A 19330-nucleotide genomic window follows, 5' to 3' on the forward strand; every position below is an offset into this window, starting at 1 on the left:
ATTGCTCCAAAATAGTACACAATGCCTATATTTAAAGGCTTTGGTTCAACAAAAACATGTACGTGAATATTCAGATTAGCAATGTTTACAATAACCAAGAAGTGGAAACAGCCTAGGTCCATCAAATGATGAATGGATAAACAAAATGGAGTATGTCCATACAATGGCATAGTATCTAGCGGTAAAAAGGCATGAAGTATTATGTGCTACAACATGACAAAAATGTTCTGAAACTAGATAGAGGTGATTGGTGTACGACATTCTGAATGTGCTAAAGTGCCCCTGAACTAAATACACTCTTTAAAATAGTTAAAGTGATGCAATTTTTGTTATATGAATTTTTACTTCAATTGAAAAAAAAAAAGACTGTGGATGTTTGCTTGCAGAAAATGAACTTGATTCAGGTCATGGAGCAGACATTGACAGTTTTTGAACCACATAGTACCAAGGTCTGAAATGTTTTAGGGAGGTATGTCTGGCTATATCATATAGGATGAAAGGAGCAAGGAGATACTAGAGAGAAAGAGATGAGTTAGGAAGTTTTGGGGAACCTGTTGATCCGCGCAGGGGAGAAATCCCAGTCAGAGCATTGGCAACAAGAATGGGAAGGTAAGGAGGTTAGGTGTAAAACTCACTTCAGAGAGGAGCTCCTGGCTGGCTCAGTCAGGAGAGCATACATCTCTTGATCTTAGGGTTGTGAGTTCAAGCCCCATGTTGGGTATAGAGATTACTTACAGTAAAATTAAAAAAAAAAAAAAAACTCATTTCGGAGGCACCTGGGTAGCTCAGTCAGTTAAGCGTCCAACTTCGGCTCAGGTCATGATCTCACAGATCCCTGCGTCAGGCTCTGTGCTAACAGCCCAGAGCCTGGAGCCTGCATTGAATTCTGTGTCTCCCTCACTCTCTGCCTCTCTCTCTCTCTCTCTCTCTCTCTCTCTGTCTCTCAAAAATAAACATTAATTTTTTTTAACTCATTTCAGAGAGAAAATGTATAGGGCCTGAAGACTAATATGATAGGGAGAAGCTGGCAGGTGTGTACTGGGGAGGGGCAGTCAGAGGCCAAAATCATGATTTTGAACTTGGATTAGAGGAAGAATCGTGCCATTAATATTAATAGGCAAGTTAAGTGAAAAAAGTGGTATAAATTTGGTTTTTGACATCATGAGCTTGAGGTGCGCCATCAAGATTGGTGACCATCATCTTGGAACCTGGCCACTGGAGGAAACAACTCAGTTCCATTTTCAGCCTTTTTTATTTACTCATGGCCTTTCTGCAATCTGGGTAGATTTTGTGTGTGTGTGCAATTTTAAATTTCATGTCTCTTCCAGATTCCAAGGGAGCACAGCAAGAAAAAAAGATTGACAAGACTTCTGAATAAAGAGAAATTTGTTATGTAGATAATACAAGCCCCTCCTCTTTTTTTTAATTGGACACCATAGCCATCTACGCACCTATCTGTTGCTTCCTCTTTTCCCAGTTAACCAAAGGAAGAGAATACAAGAAATCTCATCCGGGGACATTCACATTTCTCTCCAAAATTTAGCTTTCCTAGGTGAAAGAGATGGTAACATCAGGTACCTGAGAAATCTAGTTCTAAATGGTATTGATTTCCTTACAGATGCCTTTGTGCTATCTTATTAATAGACAAGAATGATCAAAATAACAAAGAGGCCTGCCCTGTTTCTTTCTTTGTAACTGGAAAGTTGGGTTGATACAAGCCCTGCTTCTCCTACCAAACCAAAAATCAACTGCTTCAACTTTGGGGCTAGCAGATCTAATAATTTCTGATTTGTAAGCTTTCTAAATCCTCATACAGTCTACCCATACCACTGCAGGATGACGATGGGGGTCCTACCCTTCCTTTCTTCCTCTGTTCCCCAATAAGCCTTTTCACGTATATACTAAACTCTACCTCTTTGTACCAATACAGGTGTACAGAGAGTTTATTTTCAATAAAACCTGTCTTCTCTAAAGGAACCAAATGATATTCCTGCCAGTGCCAAGGCAAGAGACCTTTAAAATGTCATTTTTTTTCACAGCCACCAATGTAATCTTTTATTCACACAAGGATTATTAATGGGTGATGGCTTAAACCAATTGTATGGATGGTTAGAAGAGAACTGAATATTCACATGGATTCAAAGTACCCCACAGATTACTCATTAAATACAAAGGGAAGCAGTGAACAAACTTAGTTTCAACAATAATGACACAAACTGTATCATTATTGTATGACTCCTGATATAATAGAGAAGTATACAGCATCATTTATGTAGTTGTGTTGCCAAAAAAAATTTTTTTTAATTTTAATCTAATCATGAGGAAACAATCAGACAAATCCAGGATAAGGGACATTCTCCAGGGCAACTGACCTGGACTCTTAAAAAATGTCACTATTATGAAAGAAAAGGTGTGGTATGGGGACACTTGTAGATTAGAAGAGACTTAATCCATGACATCCAAAGAGAATGCATGATTTTTAATTTGATCTTGGAACAAACCGTTCTAAACAACACTATTGGTTGAACTGGAAACCTTTGAATATGGACTTCTTAACCACTTTAAGAAACATTAAACTTGTTGGATATAATAACGGTTTGTTGGTTTTGTAGGAGAACATTGTTGTTGCCGAAGTATTCAGGGATGAGACAGGATGTCTATAACTTACTCTCAAATAATCAGCAAATGATTGTCCAAAGGGAAAGCAAAGAGGACAAAATGTTAGCAATTGGTTAATGTAGTGGAGAGCAGATGGGTGTTCATGATGTTTTTTACACTAAAAAGTTTGAGGAGAAAAAAAAAAAAGTTTGAGGAGGAAGGTAGTTTTCCTTGAAGTTTTAAAAAGAGAATTTCTTTAAAAATGACTGTTGTTCCCAAATATAGCTGCTAGCATTCAGGAAGAATAACATGATAAGTAGAGGTGATCAGTCTCTAACAATTTCTGGACTCCCTGCTGTGGAATATTAGTTTTCCACTTGTAGAAAAAGGTTTCTCCATATCCAGCTTTCAAGTCCAGATAACAGTAGTTGAAAATTGGAAACAGTTCATTTATGTCATCCAATCCTTCTTTGTTACCTGACTTATAAGAAAGCCATTTGTTTCTTAAAGTAAAAGACCACATTGTACATCCATTACTTACCAACAGGGGATCTATCTGCCTTTGGTCTGCAGAGACTGGTATATAAACCTTTGGAATTAATCCCTCTGTGCATCCTCTCGCTCTGAATACTGGCTTTTTTTTTTTTTTTTTTTTTTTTTTTTGCTTTTGTACAGAATATTGTTTTACAGTGCTCACTATAGCTGTCTGAGGAGGCCTCTGGTGTCATGAGCACTGGCACACTATCTTGTCTGTTTTCACTTTTTTTTTTTTAAGATAAAACAAGGTTCAAACCACACATTCTCTGTGAACTGCTAAAGACTGGGAAAAATTACTTTCTTTTCTCATGACCTGGATTGACAAGAAGCACACCTACAGGAGGCAAAAAGATGAGTGAATCCCTTTTAAAGACCGTAGTAATGAAGCCCTCTGAGAATTGCCGTGTATGGTAGAATTTACAGTGGCTTCTGGAGATGAACAGTGTGGCAGGAAGAGGTTCAGGACTGCTGGCTGTTGAAATACAGTCTGGAATTTATTTTATATCAGCCTATTTTGGGCCCCAGTGAGAAAGTTATTTTAATAATATCTTGCTCTGCTACAAATATACATGATAAGTGGCAGATGTCAGAAAAAGAGGGGAAAGTTCTAGCACTCTATTCTCCTTGAGACTTAAGGAGTTTTTATAGTTGTTCTTTTTTAGCCTTTGAAGTAAACACGAATGGATACAGGAGCATAAATTGAAAAGGACGTTAGACATGGTCCAAACCAGTGATCTTCAAATGAGTCAGAAACTCAGGACCAGAGTACTGAGGATGTGCATTTTTAATAAACTAGTCAGGTGATTCCAACAGCCAGTGCAGCGTTTGTGAGAGCCCAACATTTGGGAACATGTGGTCCAGTCCAGTACTTACTTTACAAATAAGAAAATGAAGACCCAAGATTTTTAAATTTCAAAATTATTAGACATATTCATGTATCGTGTGCTAAAAACCATATTTTCTGGCACCCAGTACACGCCTCTTCCCAGGAGGTCACAGTGCTTTTTGGAGTGGTCACCGTTAAGATACTAGGGCACTTGCAGGGTGCCTGGGTGGCTCAGCTGGCTAAGTGTCTGACTTCAGCTAAGGTTATGATCTCACAGTCCCACGAATTCAAGCCCCGTGTCAGGCTCTGTGCTGACAGCTCAGAACCTGGAGCCTGCTTCGGATTCTGTATCTCCCTCTCTCTCTGTCCCTCCCCCGCTCTCGCTCTCTCTCTCTCTCTCTCAAAAATAAAGTAAAAACATTAAAAATTTTTAAATAAAATAAAATATATTAGGCCACTTGCTTTCCTCCATAGACAAGGCCTACTTAACACCGTAAGCTTTGAGGTATGCATCTTGGATTGTCCTGAGGTTTCCGTTCCAGGCGCTTTTCAGTTCAACACACTGCTTTCAATGTTGAGGCACGTTTTGGTTTTTTTTTTTAATGTGTATATATTTTTGTGAGAGAGACAGAGTGCAAGTGGGGGAGGGACAGAGGAAGAGAGGGAGACACAGAATCTGAAGCAGACTACAGGCTCTGAGCTGTCAGCACAGAGCCCAAAGCGGGGCTTGAACTCCAGAACGGCGAGATCATGACCTAGGCGGAAGTCAAGATGCTTAACCGACTGAGCCACACAGGTGCCCCTCAGGTTGAGATGCTTAAATTACACTAAACCACTATGTCTATGGGAAGGCTACTAGATCATTCTTCTCTGTTCTATCCTTTTGTTGTTTGATTTTCATGAATTCTTTGAATTTATTTTCTAGACTCCCCTTCTAGGTATACTTATAAATAGAAGTTGAGCACTAAAATGAAAATATGGGTAAAAATTAGTTGCCAAACATCAGCTGATGGTTCCATATTAACTACATACTGGTGCTGTGAATCAAAACACCCAGCTTTTCTAGAAATAGAAGTGGGTATAATGAACTTTGCTTCTTAGGTTTCCTAAATAGACCGTACATAACCAACACATACAAAGAAAAAAGCATTTATCCACGTATGCATCTATTCACCAGATATTATTGGCCACATGTGCTCTATACTAGTACTGATCTAAACATGGAATACAGTTGTGAGCAGGAGAGAACTTTGCTCTCCTCTCATAGAACCTAAGTTCTAGAGGGAGATTGTATGTGAAGCCTAACCAAAACAAGACTATGTAACCCCTGAATAGAAGCTCCACGAGGGCAGAGATTTTTATCTGTTCTGTTCATGGCTTCATCTCCAGTGCAGTGCCCGACACATAGTAGGCATACAATGGATAATTATTTAGTGAATGAGCCATCAGGTGAAAGAGAAACTATAGCCTCTCCCAAATTAACTATTTTGCAAAAAGAAATCGAATAGGTAAAGTGTAATGAGAAATGTTACTTGTATAGGGGATTAAATCTCATTTCCATCAGTTTCTAATGTGCTGTGTTTTCATAAGCTCTAAAAGCATCTTGTGAAAAAAAAAAGTGTATCAGAATGTGTCCTCTTAGGTGCGTATATGACCTACGTAGATACTAACACACAGCAACAGCTAGAAATACATATTGTAAATCCTATAAAGACTTAAATATTTATAATATTTATCTTATCAGATAACTGGTGCTTTCTGTACAAGCTTATTAAGCAGTCCAGGATGAAGTGGTTTCACAGAACTGAAATGTTTGTTGTAATAAAATAAAAAGGACATTCAGGTGAGCCACATATCAACAGCTAACGCCTATTCAGGTTGTAAATGGCTGCAGTAATCGTGCCGTCATTTTATGTAGCCTTCTGATCTCCCAGCTCTCAAACCATTTAGGAGCTGATCCTGAACAGATATGGATTACATACATGGCGTTCCTGTGCTGCCATCCCCAGCAGAGTGTATCTTTCCTGGCTCAAAGAGTGGTAACCAAGCCAGGAATACACCATGAAATGACAGAGTTGGAAGGTAACTTGTGATTGATAAAGCCCAAGGACTTCAAAATAATAGAATTCTCTAAGATAGTTTATAATCAAAGTATGAGAAAAATGGTTGTACAGAAATTTCTGATAGGATCACTATAATGTTATCTGTAACCAGCGTTATGGTCACTCTTCCTACGTAAGGAAATGGCTGTTGATTTTTCTTTCTTTCTTTTTTTTTTTTTTTAATGAGACAAACTGAAAAGTGGCTCACTACTTTCAAAAGGAAAAGTCCACCCTAAGTCATCGTAAATTGTATCATTTCTCTGCACTTTACCTTGCAATCTCAAGATACAGAAGCTCCTCAGCTTCCTAACTTCCAACAAATACCACTTTTAACATTTGTAACGTACTCTTTTTGTGAAACGCTGAAAGATAAGAATATTGAAAGACACAGAATGATGAGCCGGTTGGAATAGGAACACAACTGAAAGTAGGGAGAAAATGGCAAATTTGTTGCAGGAATGGGTTGTTTGACAAGAGGAACAATTCTGTGGAGCTCCCACAGTTTGTGCATCATTTGAAAAGTACCGTACTTGAGCCATCTATACTAATCAGCAAGAGGCATGAAAAAGGGTGAACAATTGAAAAGGTGGAAAGCATGTGACCATAGGATCAGCCTCAGTGTCAGAGATCTCTTAACCTAAAATGAATTCAAGGGACAGCTGGAAGTTTGAGAACTTAAAGACTAAGCAAAACTGTGAAATGCTGCTGCTGAAATTGTGGTCACAAGCTATGGATTGTTCCTTGGATCAAGGCCGGTTGATATTTGTGCAGTAACAAAATTTAGCAGCTGGGTCATGAGTGCCCTGGACAGACGTGCTCAAGGGTTCTCTGTAAACCGTAGATGTTACGGTGGAGAAAGAGGGATTTTCAACATAGGCAAAACATTTGGGGAGAATATGTCCATGGAAACACAAGTAAATGTAAAATGTCTGAGCAGAAAGAAGAAACCTAGTTTCTAAATTTCTGCAAGAACTGACTCCTATTCCTTATGATCTAATGCATCTCAGGACTACATTCTGACTCTACTTAGTTCATCCCTAAAAAATTTCAAGAGCAGATTGAAAACCCCAAATTCTTCTTCATAGTACATTGATTGCAGGGGCCTTTAGTGTCATAGAAAACATTCAAGTCCCCATTTTCACTTACAGTGGTTTGTGATGGGGCCAAAAGCTATACATGAGCAGTGTCTTCTTCTAAGTTGCTTATTATGAAAATAAGAAAAACAAAATGCAAGCATCTTTGTATACATTGTTTTAAAGGACTGTAAAGAAGCAAGAAGAGTCAGGGCCAATGTTATAAATCTTCTTTAATCTCATCAAAGTAATCTGCCCACCTTCATTATCTGTATAGTGTCATTTTGGACTCAGGACCTAACCTATTTGCAAATTGAAGGATTCTCATTCTGTGCAGAGGTGGCGAGAGAAGTTTGTAATGAAGTCTACAAGAACTGAGTTGGCATATCGACAAAGGTTAATAACATTGGTTATCTCTGTCATGTTAGGATTTTATACATGACACATTTGAGTAGTGTATGTATTCACTTTAAATTTTTTATAACTAAAAATATTTTTTAAATACAACCCCATATAGGATATCTTTTTCAACTCCACCTTTTTCTCTGTCCTCATCCCTGATGGGGTGGGAGGTCGAGCTGGGGATCTTTCAACATAATACAACATGATAAAAAGTTATGCCAAAGGAAGTGGAGGAGAAACTGACCCCCACAGATTACAAACTGATTATACGGGAGGAAACATGTCGTTACAGTGGAACCATCTGATAGTCACCACCTCAACCAAGTGATCAAATTTATAGCATTACTATGAGTGGGACAGCCTGACATTTTGTGCCTCCTGAATTGATGCAATATTAAGTACGTAATTTCCTATATAAAGTGCTCTTGCCAGAAATGTTTAAGCAAGCTTTTTCAGACCCAACTTTCAGTTTGAGAGCAAAACAGGGACAAATTAAATGACAATATGACAAATCCAAAAAGACATTTTATAAGACAGCTGCCCTGGTCTCTTCAAAAAGTCAATGATATGCATGGAAAAAAAGTTAATGGTTTTTCTTTTCATTTCTTAAAATATGGGGAGGGTCTAGTCTAGATTTAAAAGGCTAACCAGAGATGTAGAAACCATATGTAATGTGTGAATCTTGTTTAATTTTGGCTGGGTGGAGAAAGCTATAAAGGATATTCGTGGGACAATAGGAAAATTTTGAATATGGATTGTATGTTAGATAATATGGAATTGTTTTTAAAATGTGATAACAAGGGCGCATGGGTGGCTCAGTCGGTTAAGTGTCCAACTTCAGCTCAGGTCATGATCTCACAGTTCATGAGTTCGAGCCTCACATCAGGCTCTCTGCTGTCAGCATAGAGCCTGCTTCGGATCCTCTGTCCCACTGTCTGTCTGCCCCTCCCCGTCCCTCAAAAATAAATAAACGTTAAAAAAAATAAAATGTGATAGTAGTCACGTGGTTATGTACAAGACACTCTATGCTTATAAGACTTGTGTGCTGAAACATGGCGAGGTGAAGAGTCATGATGTCTGCTACTGTCCTGTCTAGATAGAGTGTATATATGTGCTCACTGTGCAGTTCTTTCAACTTTTCAATATGCTTGAAAGTGTTATACATGTATAGTTGCATAGAGATACAACTATGTAGATACATAGAAAGATAAATGATGGGGGACCAAGGGAGAGAGAGTTGGCTTTTATTCTTGGAGAAGTAAGTTTTAAAAGCACTACCTAATTTTTAAAGAACTAACAAATTAATTTCCCCCTCTTTCTACTTCAGGCTCAAGAGAAGGGAAGATTAGACTATGCTAAGGTAAGTAGATTTTATACATACTACACAGTTTTCTACATTTCAGTCTGGTGTTTGGCTTTTGTTTACAATCAAAAGGTCAAAAAAGAATCATCACATTCCGAGCTGAGGGACATTCCCTGTTAGGTAATAGATATTAGCAGGTAAGTGTATTTATTGAGTGACTACTTCACTCCAGACATTGTGTTAAGTGTTGAGACTAACAGTGAGCCAAATGAAGTGTTTTCCTTTTGAGACATATACAATGCAGTGTGGGAGGCAACAACTAAATGGATACATAGTATAATGTCATGTGGTGGTAAGTACTAGGAAGAAAAATATACTGGATAAGATAACTAACCATTGTTAGAAAGATGCCTTTGGCCTCTGGATGCAAAACAGCTTTTAGCACCATCAGATAATACCTGAGAGGCACCATACACAGCAGACTCAGACTCCTAAAGGTAGTAGTTTTCACATCATCTGTGGAGCTTTTGAAAACACATATGCCTAGGTTACCACAGCATCACACCCTCTTTCACCAAGATCAAAATCCCCTGGTGGGGAGAGCAGGGCAGGGGCAGGACGGAAGTATTTGGAAAAAGGCTCCGAGATCATTCTGATACATAGCCTTGTTTAAAAAGTGCTGTGGGAGTTCAGATTTCAGTGCACCAGTGGAAGCCTCTGAACACATTTGGGTCGCACTTGGCTTTCCCCTCAGGGACAAATGGAACGTTTTAGCAGGTGTGTGGGATGCATACAGCTGCTTGGCTAAAGAAACATGCTAACCATCTGGCTTATGCCACCATCAGGAATATCCAGGGTGTGAGCACACCTGCACCCCAAAGACAAGGAGGAAGAAATAGGAGGTGTAAGGGCTCTGCTTGCAGTGGGACAGCTGAAACCCATGGTGATCTTTCAGGGCCGATCCAGAACCTTGTGCTCTCCTGGCAGCCCTGAGGTGCACACCCATGCCTCCACGCCTGTCCCCTCTTTGCCTTGACTGAGATGTAGTCCCTTCTTTTCTCTGTCTCACAAACTATTGCTTTCCTTCGTGCTTTAATACACAGTACATCTCTCAGTCATTGTACTTACTCTGTAATATTATAATGACCCATTTATGAGGCAGACCATAGACTGTGAGCTCTTGGAGGGCAGGGACAGTGTCATATTTGTCTTTATATACTTGGTGCTTAACACAGTGCTTGGCACATGGTAAATAGTGCTGAAGGAGGTAGGGAGGAGGTAAATGGGTAAGTGAATGAGCGAGTGAAGCCGTGAGTAAGAAAATAGAAGACATAAGAAGTCCATTGCAGGAGAAAATCTGGTATAGGTTTTCTTATATCAATCAGAGAGAAAAGATGCTTTCGACAAATGTTACAGGTATCAACAGAGTTAAAAAGATTGTTTGGGAAGGTTGTAATAAACTAGCTTGGAGATAAAGGCTGGGATTTCACTGTGTTAGGGTAAAGGAAAGCTAACTTATGAACAAAAAAAGTAAGGGAAAAGTCAACACGATTTAGCAATAGAATAACTGTTGATCCTTGATGCTTATTTTTGACTCCTAGAACTCCTTCAGGGTTTCTTATTGCAGAAGCACATGACAATTGAAGAGCTTAGAAAAAAGGAAAAAATACAGTGCATGGATAGAAGGACACTCCTGGACCCAGCGGTGGCTCAGCCACCAACTCACTGCAAAATCTAAGACCCTTAACCTCTCTGGTCTTTCTTCACTTTCCTTTGTATAAAGCGAGCAGTTTTAGAATAGTGCTGGTTTATTCTTTAGGCCAATTCCAAATTTGAGAGAAAATATTCTTCTTGGGCAGTGGGGGGCATTCTTATATACCTGAGGTCCACATTCATTCCTTCATCTACTTTATCCACTCAACCACCAGTTATTGGATATTTAATATGTGCAAAGCACTGTGTTAGTGCTGACTGCCACCATGAACAAGGCTGATGTAGGCTGTGCCATCACATGCTTCCTTGACTCAGACCTCCCTATCCAAAGTAGCCCCTCCCCCTTTGCTCTATTTTTCCTTCTTAACATTTATCATAATCTAAAATTATTATTTTCATTTAGTTTCTTGCTTCTGGTTTTTTTCTTCCATTGGCATGTAAGAGCTCTGAAGGTACATTATTCATGGTCGCATCATTTGTACCCAGCACAGGCTTTATGTACAGGAGGGCTTGTCAAGTGTATGCATATGAGTTGCATTAGTATTATTCTAGAAGTGCAGGAGGTTCTGGGAGGTCTGGAATTGAGGATTGTAGACTTCACGGAGCCATTTTAAGAATATATTGACTACAGGGGCACTGGGTGGCTTAGTCAGTTAAGCATTCAACTCTTGATTTTGGCTGAGGTCGTGATCTCACAGTTCGTGAGATCGAGGCACATGTCGGGCTCTGCAGTGACAGTGCGGAACCTGCTTGGGATTCTCTCCCTCTCCCCCCCACCAAATAAATTTTTAAAAACATTTAAAAAAGAAAAAAAAGAATATATTGACTGTGTCACATAGTCCATCTCAATGTTCAGTAGTCCTATGGTTGCCTTCACAAGTGTGTAGTGATCATATTTCTTGTGCCAGTAAACAGAACCCCACCCCTCGGGAATATGTGGTGCGGTTCTGACATTTAAGGGCCATAGCTTGATCTAAGCAATTCATCTAGGCTTATCATCCTTCCACAGACCTAAACACAAGTGACATGGGAAAAAAAGGTTATGTCCATCTCTAGCAGGTATGGGGCAGATATCTGCAGGGTGTAGCTTGTGATATTGTCTCATACACAGTGTACCACGGGCCCTTAGTAACACATGTCATGACCCACGGTCTAGGCATCTCTGTTTTGCATGGGCATGGTGCTCATGCTGACTGATGCTTAGCAGCTTAGGTCTGCCCTTGGGTTTATCTGTAACTCTACATTTGAAAAACTCAGGAGCCATTTTTGGAGACCATCATGAAATGTGTTTGTTGCTGGAAATTTTGTTATTTCCAAGTGGTGAGTATTTACCCAAAAGCCAAATTTTATCTGAAAAGTCAGGTTTTGAGGACCATAGGAGATTATTTTGGCTATGTGCTTTTGTGGCCGTATAGGCCAGCTCTCAAATTTTGTCAGTCTCAGAATGGCGAGGAATCAAAGGAAGAGGTGATCATTTCAAAATCAGTTTCAGCTGGATATTGAGACTGTCACATTCAGCAAAACAGTGGTCTGTACTCAAACCCTCAGATGAGAAATTGAATTACTTTTTAATTGAGTTCCTGTTGCGATAGAGTCTGGATATGAATGCTTCACGGTACTACAATGCCTTTCATCTTAAGATATCAAAGCACTTGACAACCATTAATTCATTTTGTCTCTCCTGCCTCTGTACGGTGGTTAAGACAGTCATGGGAGTGCCCTTCCTGCTGCTGGAACTCATCCACCTGGGGTCTGGGCAAGGCTGGGAGCTGAGTAACCAAAAGGCGATGGTACCCAGTAGCTTCTAAAATAGAAAAACAAGAACGTCTTACTTACCTAGTTAAAACTTCAGGAGAAGTCTTACTAGACAGAATATAATTACCAGAAGTGAACCATGACCCAAAAAGCCAGTGCTAACAGTTAAGCCCCTATATGCAATGCTGTGTGGATCCTAATTACAGTGGTTGGTCTGCAACCCTGAGTGTGTATTTCTCAAGACTATTCCACGTTCCCCAGGCTTCTGGCCCCACAGTTAAGTGCAGCTGATTTGGTGCAGTGCTAGAGGGAAGAGTGCCACCTATTGAATTGTAGGAATTTATGGGTACGGGTTGGGACTGGTGGAGAAGCTTCTCGGACCACATTGATGCTTGGTTTGCTATGGTAACATATATATGTCTGAAAGAAAACGAATATGTTGACTACTCTTGCTTAGAAAAACATCTACAAACGTCTGTGTATTTTCCCCAGCTGGAGCTGAGCGTATGCCTGCAGCTTAGCCTACTGCTACTCGAAATAAGCCTGCTGCTAAAAAGACTGAGGCAGATGGTATTTTTACCACTTCAGGCAAAACATGGCACCTATGGTTCGGCTTTCTACAATTTTAATTTTTAACACTTTCAAAATGGCTTGCTTAAATATCTCCAGTGTAGGGATGCAGACTTTCCCCCAATTTCTTTTTAATAACTGCTTCAGATACACAGATATCAATAAATAGTACTTGGTCAAAACCAGACTCTGTCACCACTGTGATGGCCTCCTGCTCCCTTTCACAAATGCTTCCGACCGGGCCTTAAATGGGCTTTGACATTCATGCTAATTTTGACACAAAGACTCTAAATGGTTTTCAGGAGCTTTCTTTATAGTCATCTCTAGTCTTTACTGTGCAGTTCCTACCATTTTCCCCATGACTCAGTACAGAAAAGAGTTGTTGTTTTTTTTAATGTCTTCTTCCTGAGGTTCACTCTAAGCACAGGGTTGTTCAAGGTTAAGCACTGGGTAAAGAAAGATCTTGCAGGTGTTAATTCATTAGGCATCCAGTTCTCGGTGGAACGTAAGAGAGATTTTTTTTTTAAGGAGTGGGGTTTTGACGTGCCCTCTCTGCTGGAGTCTGTTCAGGGTTGCGAGTGGCACAGGCTTCTGGCTGCGTCCCCGCCACTCTCAAGTGCGGCGTCTGGAGCTGCCGCTTCCCTCCCCGCCCTCAGAAGGCCTTGCACATTCTGTTTTATTATAAAACGCATTTGCATAGGGTATACATTAAAATTCTCTTCCCACAAGCAAACAGTGCTGTCCGCAGACATTTGCATTTGCATGATCACATTTCATCACTTCCCTTCAAGAAGAGAAAGAGAGTCTTTCCTCTCATGTCACAGTTCTCCTTTCCAGGGTTTGCCCTTTTAGCCATAGATTGCTTCAACCATTTTGCTGCATATTGAGTCCAAATTCTACTTTTTTGAAGCTTGAGTATAGAAAATTTTCTGTAAATATTATTGTCCTTTCTTTACTGACAAAGCCAGACTCTTTTTTTTTTTTTTTTTGGCAGGCAGTTTTTTGCCTGCTCGTTCTTTCTCATAACCCTCGCTAACTGGCTGTGAGAATTTTTCACGTTGGCACATTTAGAGACCAGATGTTACTGTGTTTTCTCTTCCGTGTACCCCTTTCTCGGGCAGATGCTGCTTCTCCTACCCTGGGGCTTCACATTAGCTCCTTTGGTAAAGTATTCCATACGGCATTGCTGTATGCGCTAAATCTCTTGTTCCCTCTAACCTCCTGAAGTTGTCTTTACATTTAGGATTTCTGTTTTAGTGATAATAACAAAGACTATGTAAAAGCATCATCATTCCCTTCTCCCATCTTTTCCCGTAAAGGACTTGTGGTCTAATTAAATGAAGTGTTTATAATAGAATTTAATGGAAAAAATCCAAATACCATTATGATATGGGTACAGTTATGTAAAATCTTGATAAAGACTGGAAGACAGCATGTAAAAATATAAATACAGGCATTAAGGTGGTAACATTTCGGCATGTTTTAAAATAAATGCGCTGTATTTTTTCTTAAGATTTCTGTTTTTGACATATAGGGTCAGATCTGAATTAGAATTTTTTCAGATATGACCTGCGCTACTAAGAATTGAAAAATACCTCACCTGAAATCATGTTTTTAGTGACATAACCAGAATTTAATTTTAGATTCCTGAAAACTACATACTTCTCTGGCAACAGGCAGAAATGCACAGCTGGAGAATGTAACTTTTGCACACTGTGAGTTTTTGTGCTGGGACTCAAGCAGTGGTTGGAGCACTGGAAGACAACTGAAGAGAACAGAAGCCTAGTACACTGAACAGGCACTGCCAGTGCTGACCCGATGACCTAACCACAGCACAGGGAAAGGCGCCGGAAGATACCGCCAGGACTGCCATCTGAAAGTTTTAAATCCCCCACTCCTTGTTCCCTTAAAAGTCAGATAAAACCAGTTATTTTTCTTTTGACAATCATATTTCAGACAGGTGTTTTTCCTTGCAGCAATAATGGGTATTTATTTATTTATTTATTTATTTATTTATTTATTTATAATTTTAGTGAGAGAGACTGTGAGCAGGGGAGAGGGGCAGAGGGAATGAGAGAGAATCTTAAGCAGTCTCCCCACAGCGCAGAGTCCGAGGTGGAGCTCGATCCCACAGCCCTGGGATCATGACCGGAACTGAATCAGGAGTCAGATGCTCAACAGACTGAGCCACCCAGACGCCCCTAGGTTTTCTGTAATCTTTTTTTAAAACAATTAACTTAACCAAAGTCAGTTTTTACAGCTACTCTTGGATTCTATATCTCCTTTAAAATACAATTATTGGGGTACCTGGGTGGCTCAGTGAGTTAACTGTCTCTTGATTTTGGCACAGGTCATGATCTCACAGTTGCTGAGTTCAAGCCCCATGTCTTGGAATTCTTTCTCTCTCCCTCTTTTACTACCCCCAAATAAATAAACATTAAAAACATTTTTTAAGATAAAATACAATTACTATTGATGGAAAAACAAGCATTAATTTCTGTCTGTATGTATGGCTTTTTTTTACCATGTGAAACTCTTAATCAAAAATAAATTCTAATCACTCATATAATAGTATCTTGAACCAGAGTTGTAGAGCCCTTAGGTCTTTTTTGCAAAACAGTTGCTCTTTGGATGTTCATTCATCCCCAGTCATCAAGCTAGTTTTTACTCCTTAAATCTCTGAGTATATTATTTTGCATAAGTCCCCAGTGACTATCATCTTGCTTTGATGATCTGTTCCTTAATTTCTTAATGTTATTTTAAAATTAGATTCTTGCTTTCTGAGGTGTTAGCATTCCCACATACCTCCATGGCATCAACAGATTTGATGATCATAATCTCTATTCCTTTGTGGATCATGAATAATATTATTAAATACTATCAATAATAAACCTCTTTATGACATCATAAAATATGCCATTCTCTCAGTTGTTAACCCAAATAGTATTGATATTATTTGAACTCAATCCTCTATGCAGTTGTAAATCTTTTTTTATTTTTCTTCAAATCATATATTCCTAGCTTGTTGATCTTGGGTTTCTAATTGTATGTGTAAACTGCTAAATTGGTTCGCAACAATAATATTTAGCGGGACAATCTCTCTCATTCTTGAAATTACCATTTTGAATTACTGGCCTCTAAAAATTACATATCTGCATAATACCTAACATTCATCAGGAGGCTAAGACTTAGGTTGTTAGTGAAGACCAGTTCTTAGTCGTAAGCCTGAAATTGTGTCTGGTTTTGCTCATCATTGTTCTCTGAGGGCCTAACACAGTGCCTGGCACATATTACATACCAAATATTTGTTGAATGAATGAATGAATGAATGAATGAATGAATGAATGAATGACTCAAGATAAACCAAATGTTTGTGCCTATATTCTGTTCTTTTAATTTATAAGACATATTTAACTCTACCTTTGTTCTTCTTATTTCTTCCCAAGTATACTTTTAAGCAAATCGTTTTATCCTCCATGCCTTGCACTCCCTGGGGTTGAAACAAAGATTCAATTGGGATAACCTTTTGAATCTTAGTCTAGAAAGCTAACTAACAGTGCCCTCCAGGCTGGTTCTGTGGGTGAATGCTCTGCACTGTGGGGTAGCTGGATTCAATTATTGCTCCCAGTTTGTGGTATCAGGAGCCACCTGTGCACAGGAAGTGCCTATATGCCTTCATGTAGAGGATAGAGCCTTCTGTCCCCATAGAGGAGCCTATTTAATCCATTGAAACTGTTTTAACTAGATCTAAAGGAAACACTATTCTCTCTCTCCCCATCATAAAAACCGTGGAGAGGTATGGGCTTTCTAAAATTATGTTTTTTAAGAGAACAAAAAAGGAGGCACCACCAAGTAGATGCTGACTGTGGTTTTAGTTAGTTACAAGTCTTGGTTATTACCTGCATTGATATATTTCCAAGCTCATACGCTAATTCTGCAGCCCAGTTTTATACAGAATTGAGGGGCTTTGTGATTTCAACATGATTAGTCTATCAGAAAGGTGTAATCTGTTTAGTTGGTACATCTGAAGCCATCCCCCATGTTTCCTAAACAGTGTCTGCAAGCACTACTCAGCTTCTCCACTTACTACATAAGGCAGAGTACTAATCCTGGATGTGCTTAACTACCTTTCCTGAAATAGCAAGGTGGCTGTGCCACCTCAGTGTTCAAACAGAATTACTGAGATAACAATAGAGATCACAGGATCTGCAGCATTTGGTTAGTGATGTGTAAGATGCTACTAAAGATTTTGGATGAGTGTATCCTGTCCCTTTCCCCCAAGTCTTTGACTTCCTGGCTTGCTTAAAGATTTTACCTATTCACCACATCATAATAAAGCCAGAGATATACCTCTGAAGATGGATTCCTGCATAGTGCAATGGTGCCCCCTGTGGAAGGTCTCCCTATTCTAGACCTAAGGAAATTACACTAACATTTATCTTTGATCCATTCCTAACAAGAGTTGTGTGCACCTGTTAGAAAAGGTTGTAAGCTTTTCTGCGTGCTGTGATCTCTTTAAAATTTATGCCCTAGTATTCATGCCCTAGTATACATTCATCGTGCAGTCTGCTCAAGACACATGAAGCACTTTAAGCAAATGGTTCTATCAAATTCTACCCTTGAATCCCTTCATTTTATGGAGAAGAGATCGAATAACGTTAACAGTGTTCACAGTTACTATCTCACAGAGTCATGATTTTTTCCAGGTTTGCTAACTCCACACTGTGTATTCTTCACCACCATACTGCTTCTTAAGGTGCTTTAGACATACTACAAAAAGAAGTAAGGGAGAATTTGTATACAGGCTTTGGTTTTACAAACATCCAGGAAATGGTATGCATCATTCTATAGAGAGATAGTGATTGTCTAGTAAATGTCTGTCTTAGGATTTATGCTGAACTAGTGCAATAATTATTGTGATTTTTTTTTAACTGGCAAGCATTCTTCACTCTTCCAAGAAGGTTTTATGGATATAACCATTTAAAATAAGTTGTCATTACCATTCTCTTGAGGGAGGCAAAGATCTATGTTACCTTCTGTAACACCGTAACATAGAAAACTGTATCTGAAAGAAGTATTAATCCTGCAGGTGTGGTTATATTTACGTGGAATACAGGGTAACTTCTTCACACCATACATTGATTCCTGCATTTGCCACCAGTCTGATGCCACCTGGAAGATATGTCATTGTCATAACTCTCAATAGATAGAGTTTTTCTGCTGTTTGACATGCACTCTAGTGATGGAAGTCAGAAATGTGTTTCAAGCTCATGCTGTATCAGGATACATGTTAGGATGTTAGGAATCTAGGGTCATGTAGGTAACAGTGGTAGTTTTGAGGCAAGTGATCCCCAGGTATCAGCATCCAAATACTAAAGCAGATGAACAATTGAGATACGAGGAGGATTTAAGAAGTGTATAAGTAAGATACAGACTCAAGTAGTTTATGTATTCCTCAAATAACCCTTAGGACTGTTGGATACCTACATGATGTGATTGCTCTTGTCCCATAGTTTTCTTTTTAATTAAATAACCAGTATAGTATTAGTCATGAGATTACAGAGTTTGCTGTTGATTTACTCCTAAAAAAGCTACAAAGAGTGGCTCATTGCTGCAGTCTACAACCTATGATATGTTTTGCTTTTTGAATATCAGTGTGTAGAATTAAGTTCTTCTTTGGAATATGATACTAAATTGAAAATGACTTTTGAATCAAAAATATGGATAAATCTGAGGTTATTTATAAATAGTTGGATTTTCTTTCAGAAGACATGATTGCTCTTCCTATGCAATTTAAGTCTCAATTTAATATAATTCCATTTTACTAACCTCAAATGTCCATCCTATCAAATGCCAATGAAAGTTCATAAACTAAGAATTAAATTGTACACTTTGTTCCATTTAAATACATCTTGGGGGTGCCTGGGTGTCTCAGTCAGTTAAGCACCCAACTTTGGCTCAGGTCATGGTCTTGCAGTCTGTGAGTTTGAGCCCCGTGTCAGGCTCTGTGCAGATAGCTCAGAGCCTGGAGCCTGCTTTGGATTCTATGTCTCCCTCTCTCTCTGCCCATGCTCTATCTCTCTGTCTCAAAAATAAACATTAAAAAAAATGTTTAATAAAAAAATAAATATATTTTGAAATCAGATACATCTGCTTCTACCCTGAGCTATAAGTCAACCTGTCTTTCTTTTTTTTAATTTTTATTTTTATTAATGTTTATTTCTGAGACAGAGAGAGACAGAGTACGGGAGGGGCGGAGAGAGAGGGAGACACAGAATCCGAAGCAGGCTCCAGGCTCTGAGCTGTCAGCACAGAGCCTGACACGGGACTCGAACTCACAAACCGTGAGATCATGACCTGAGCTGAAGTTAGTCGCTCAACCGACTGAGCCACCTAGGCGCTCTAACCTGTCTTTCTTAAGGAGCAAGACTACTTTGCCTGAATTCTCTGC

General features: G+C 39.2%; 1 protein-coding gene across 7 annotated transcripts in view; it reads left to right on the forward strand.

Moving 5' to 3' along the window:
* The window catches only part of PDSS2 (decaprenyl diphosphate synthase subunit 2), a 281533-nt gene that overhangs the window by 224223 nt on the left and 37980 nt on the right, over positions 1 to 19330 (forward strand). For 6 of the 7 annotated variants that reach the window (XR_003419445.2, XM_053222409.1, XM_053222410.1 and 3 more), the window contains one exon: positions 8866 to 8898. Coding sequence is in view for 6 of the 7 variants with exons in the window: in XM_053222409.1 (XP_053078384.1) it covers positions 8866 to 8898 (33 nt within the window). In the remaining variant the exon portion in view is untranslated. Of the gene's footprint in view, positions 1 to 1930; positions 2387 to 8865; positions 8899 to 19330 lie in introns of those variants that run through there. The other variant, XM_053222413.1, reaches the window with a different exon arrangement.

Source organism: Acinonyx jubatus, chromosome B2 (assembly GCF_027475565.1).
Source record: "Acinonyx jubatus isolate Ajub_Pintada_27869175 chromosome B2, VMU_Ajub_asm_v1.0, whole genome shotgun sequence".
Classification (NCBI taxonomy): Eukaryota; Metazoa; Chordata; class Mammalia; order Carnivora; family Felidae; genus Acinonyx; species Acinonyx jubatus.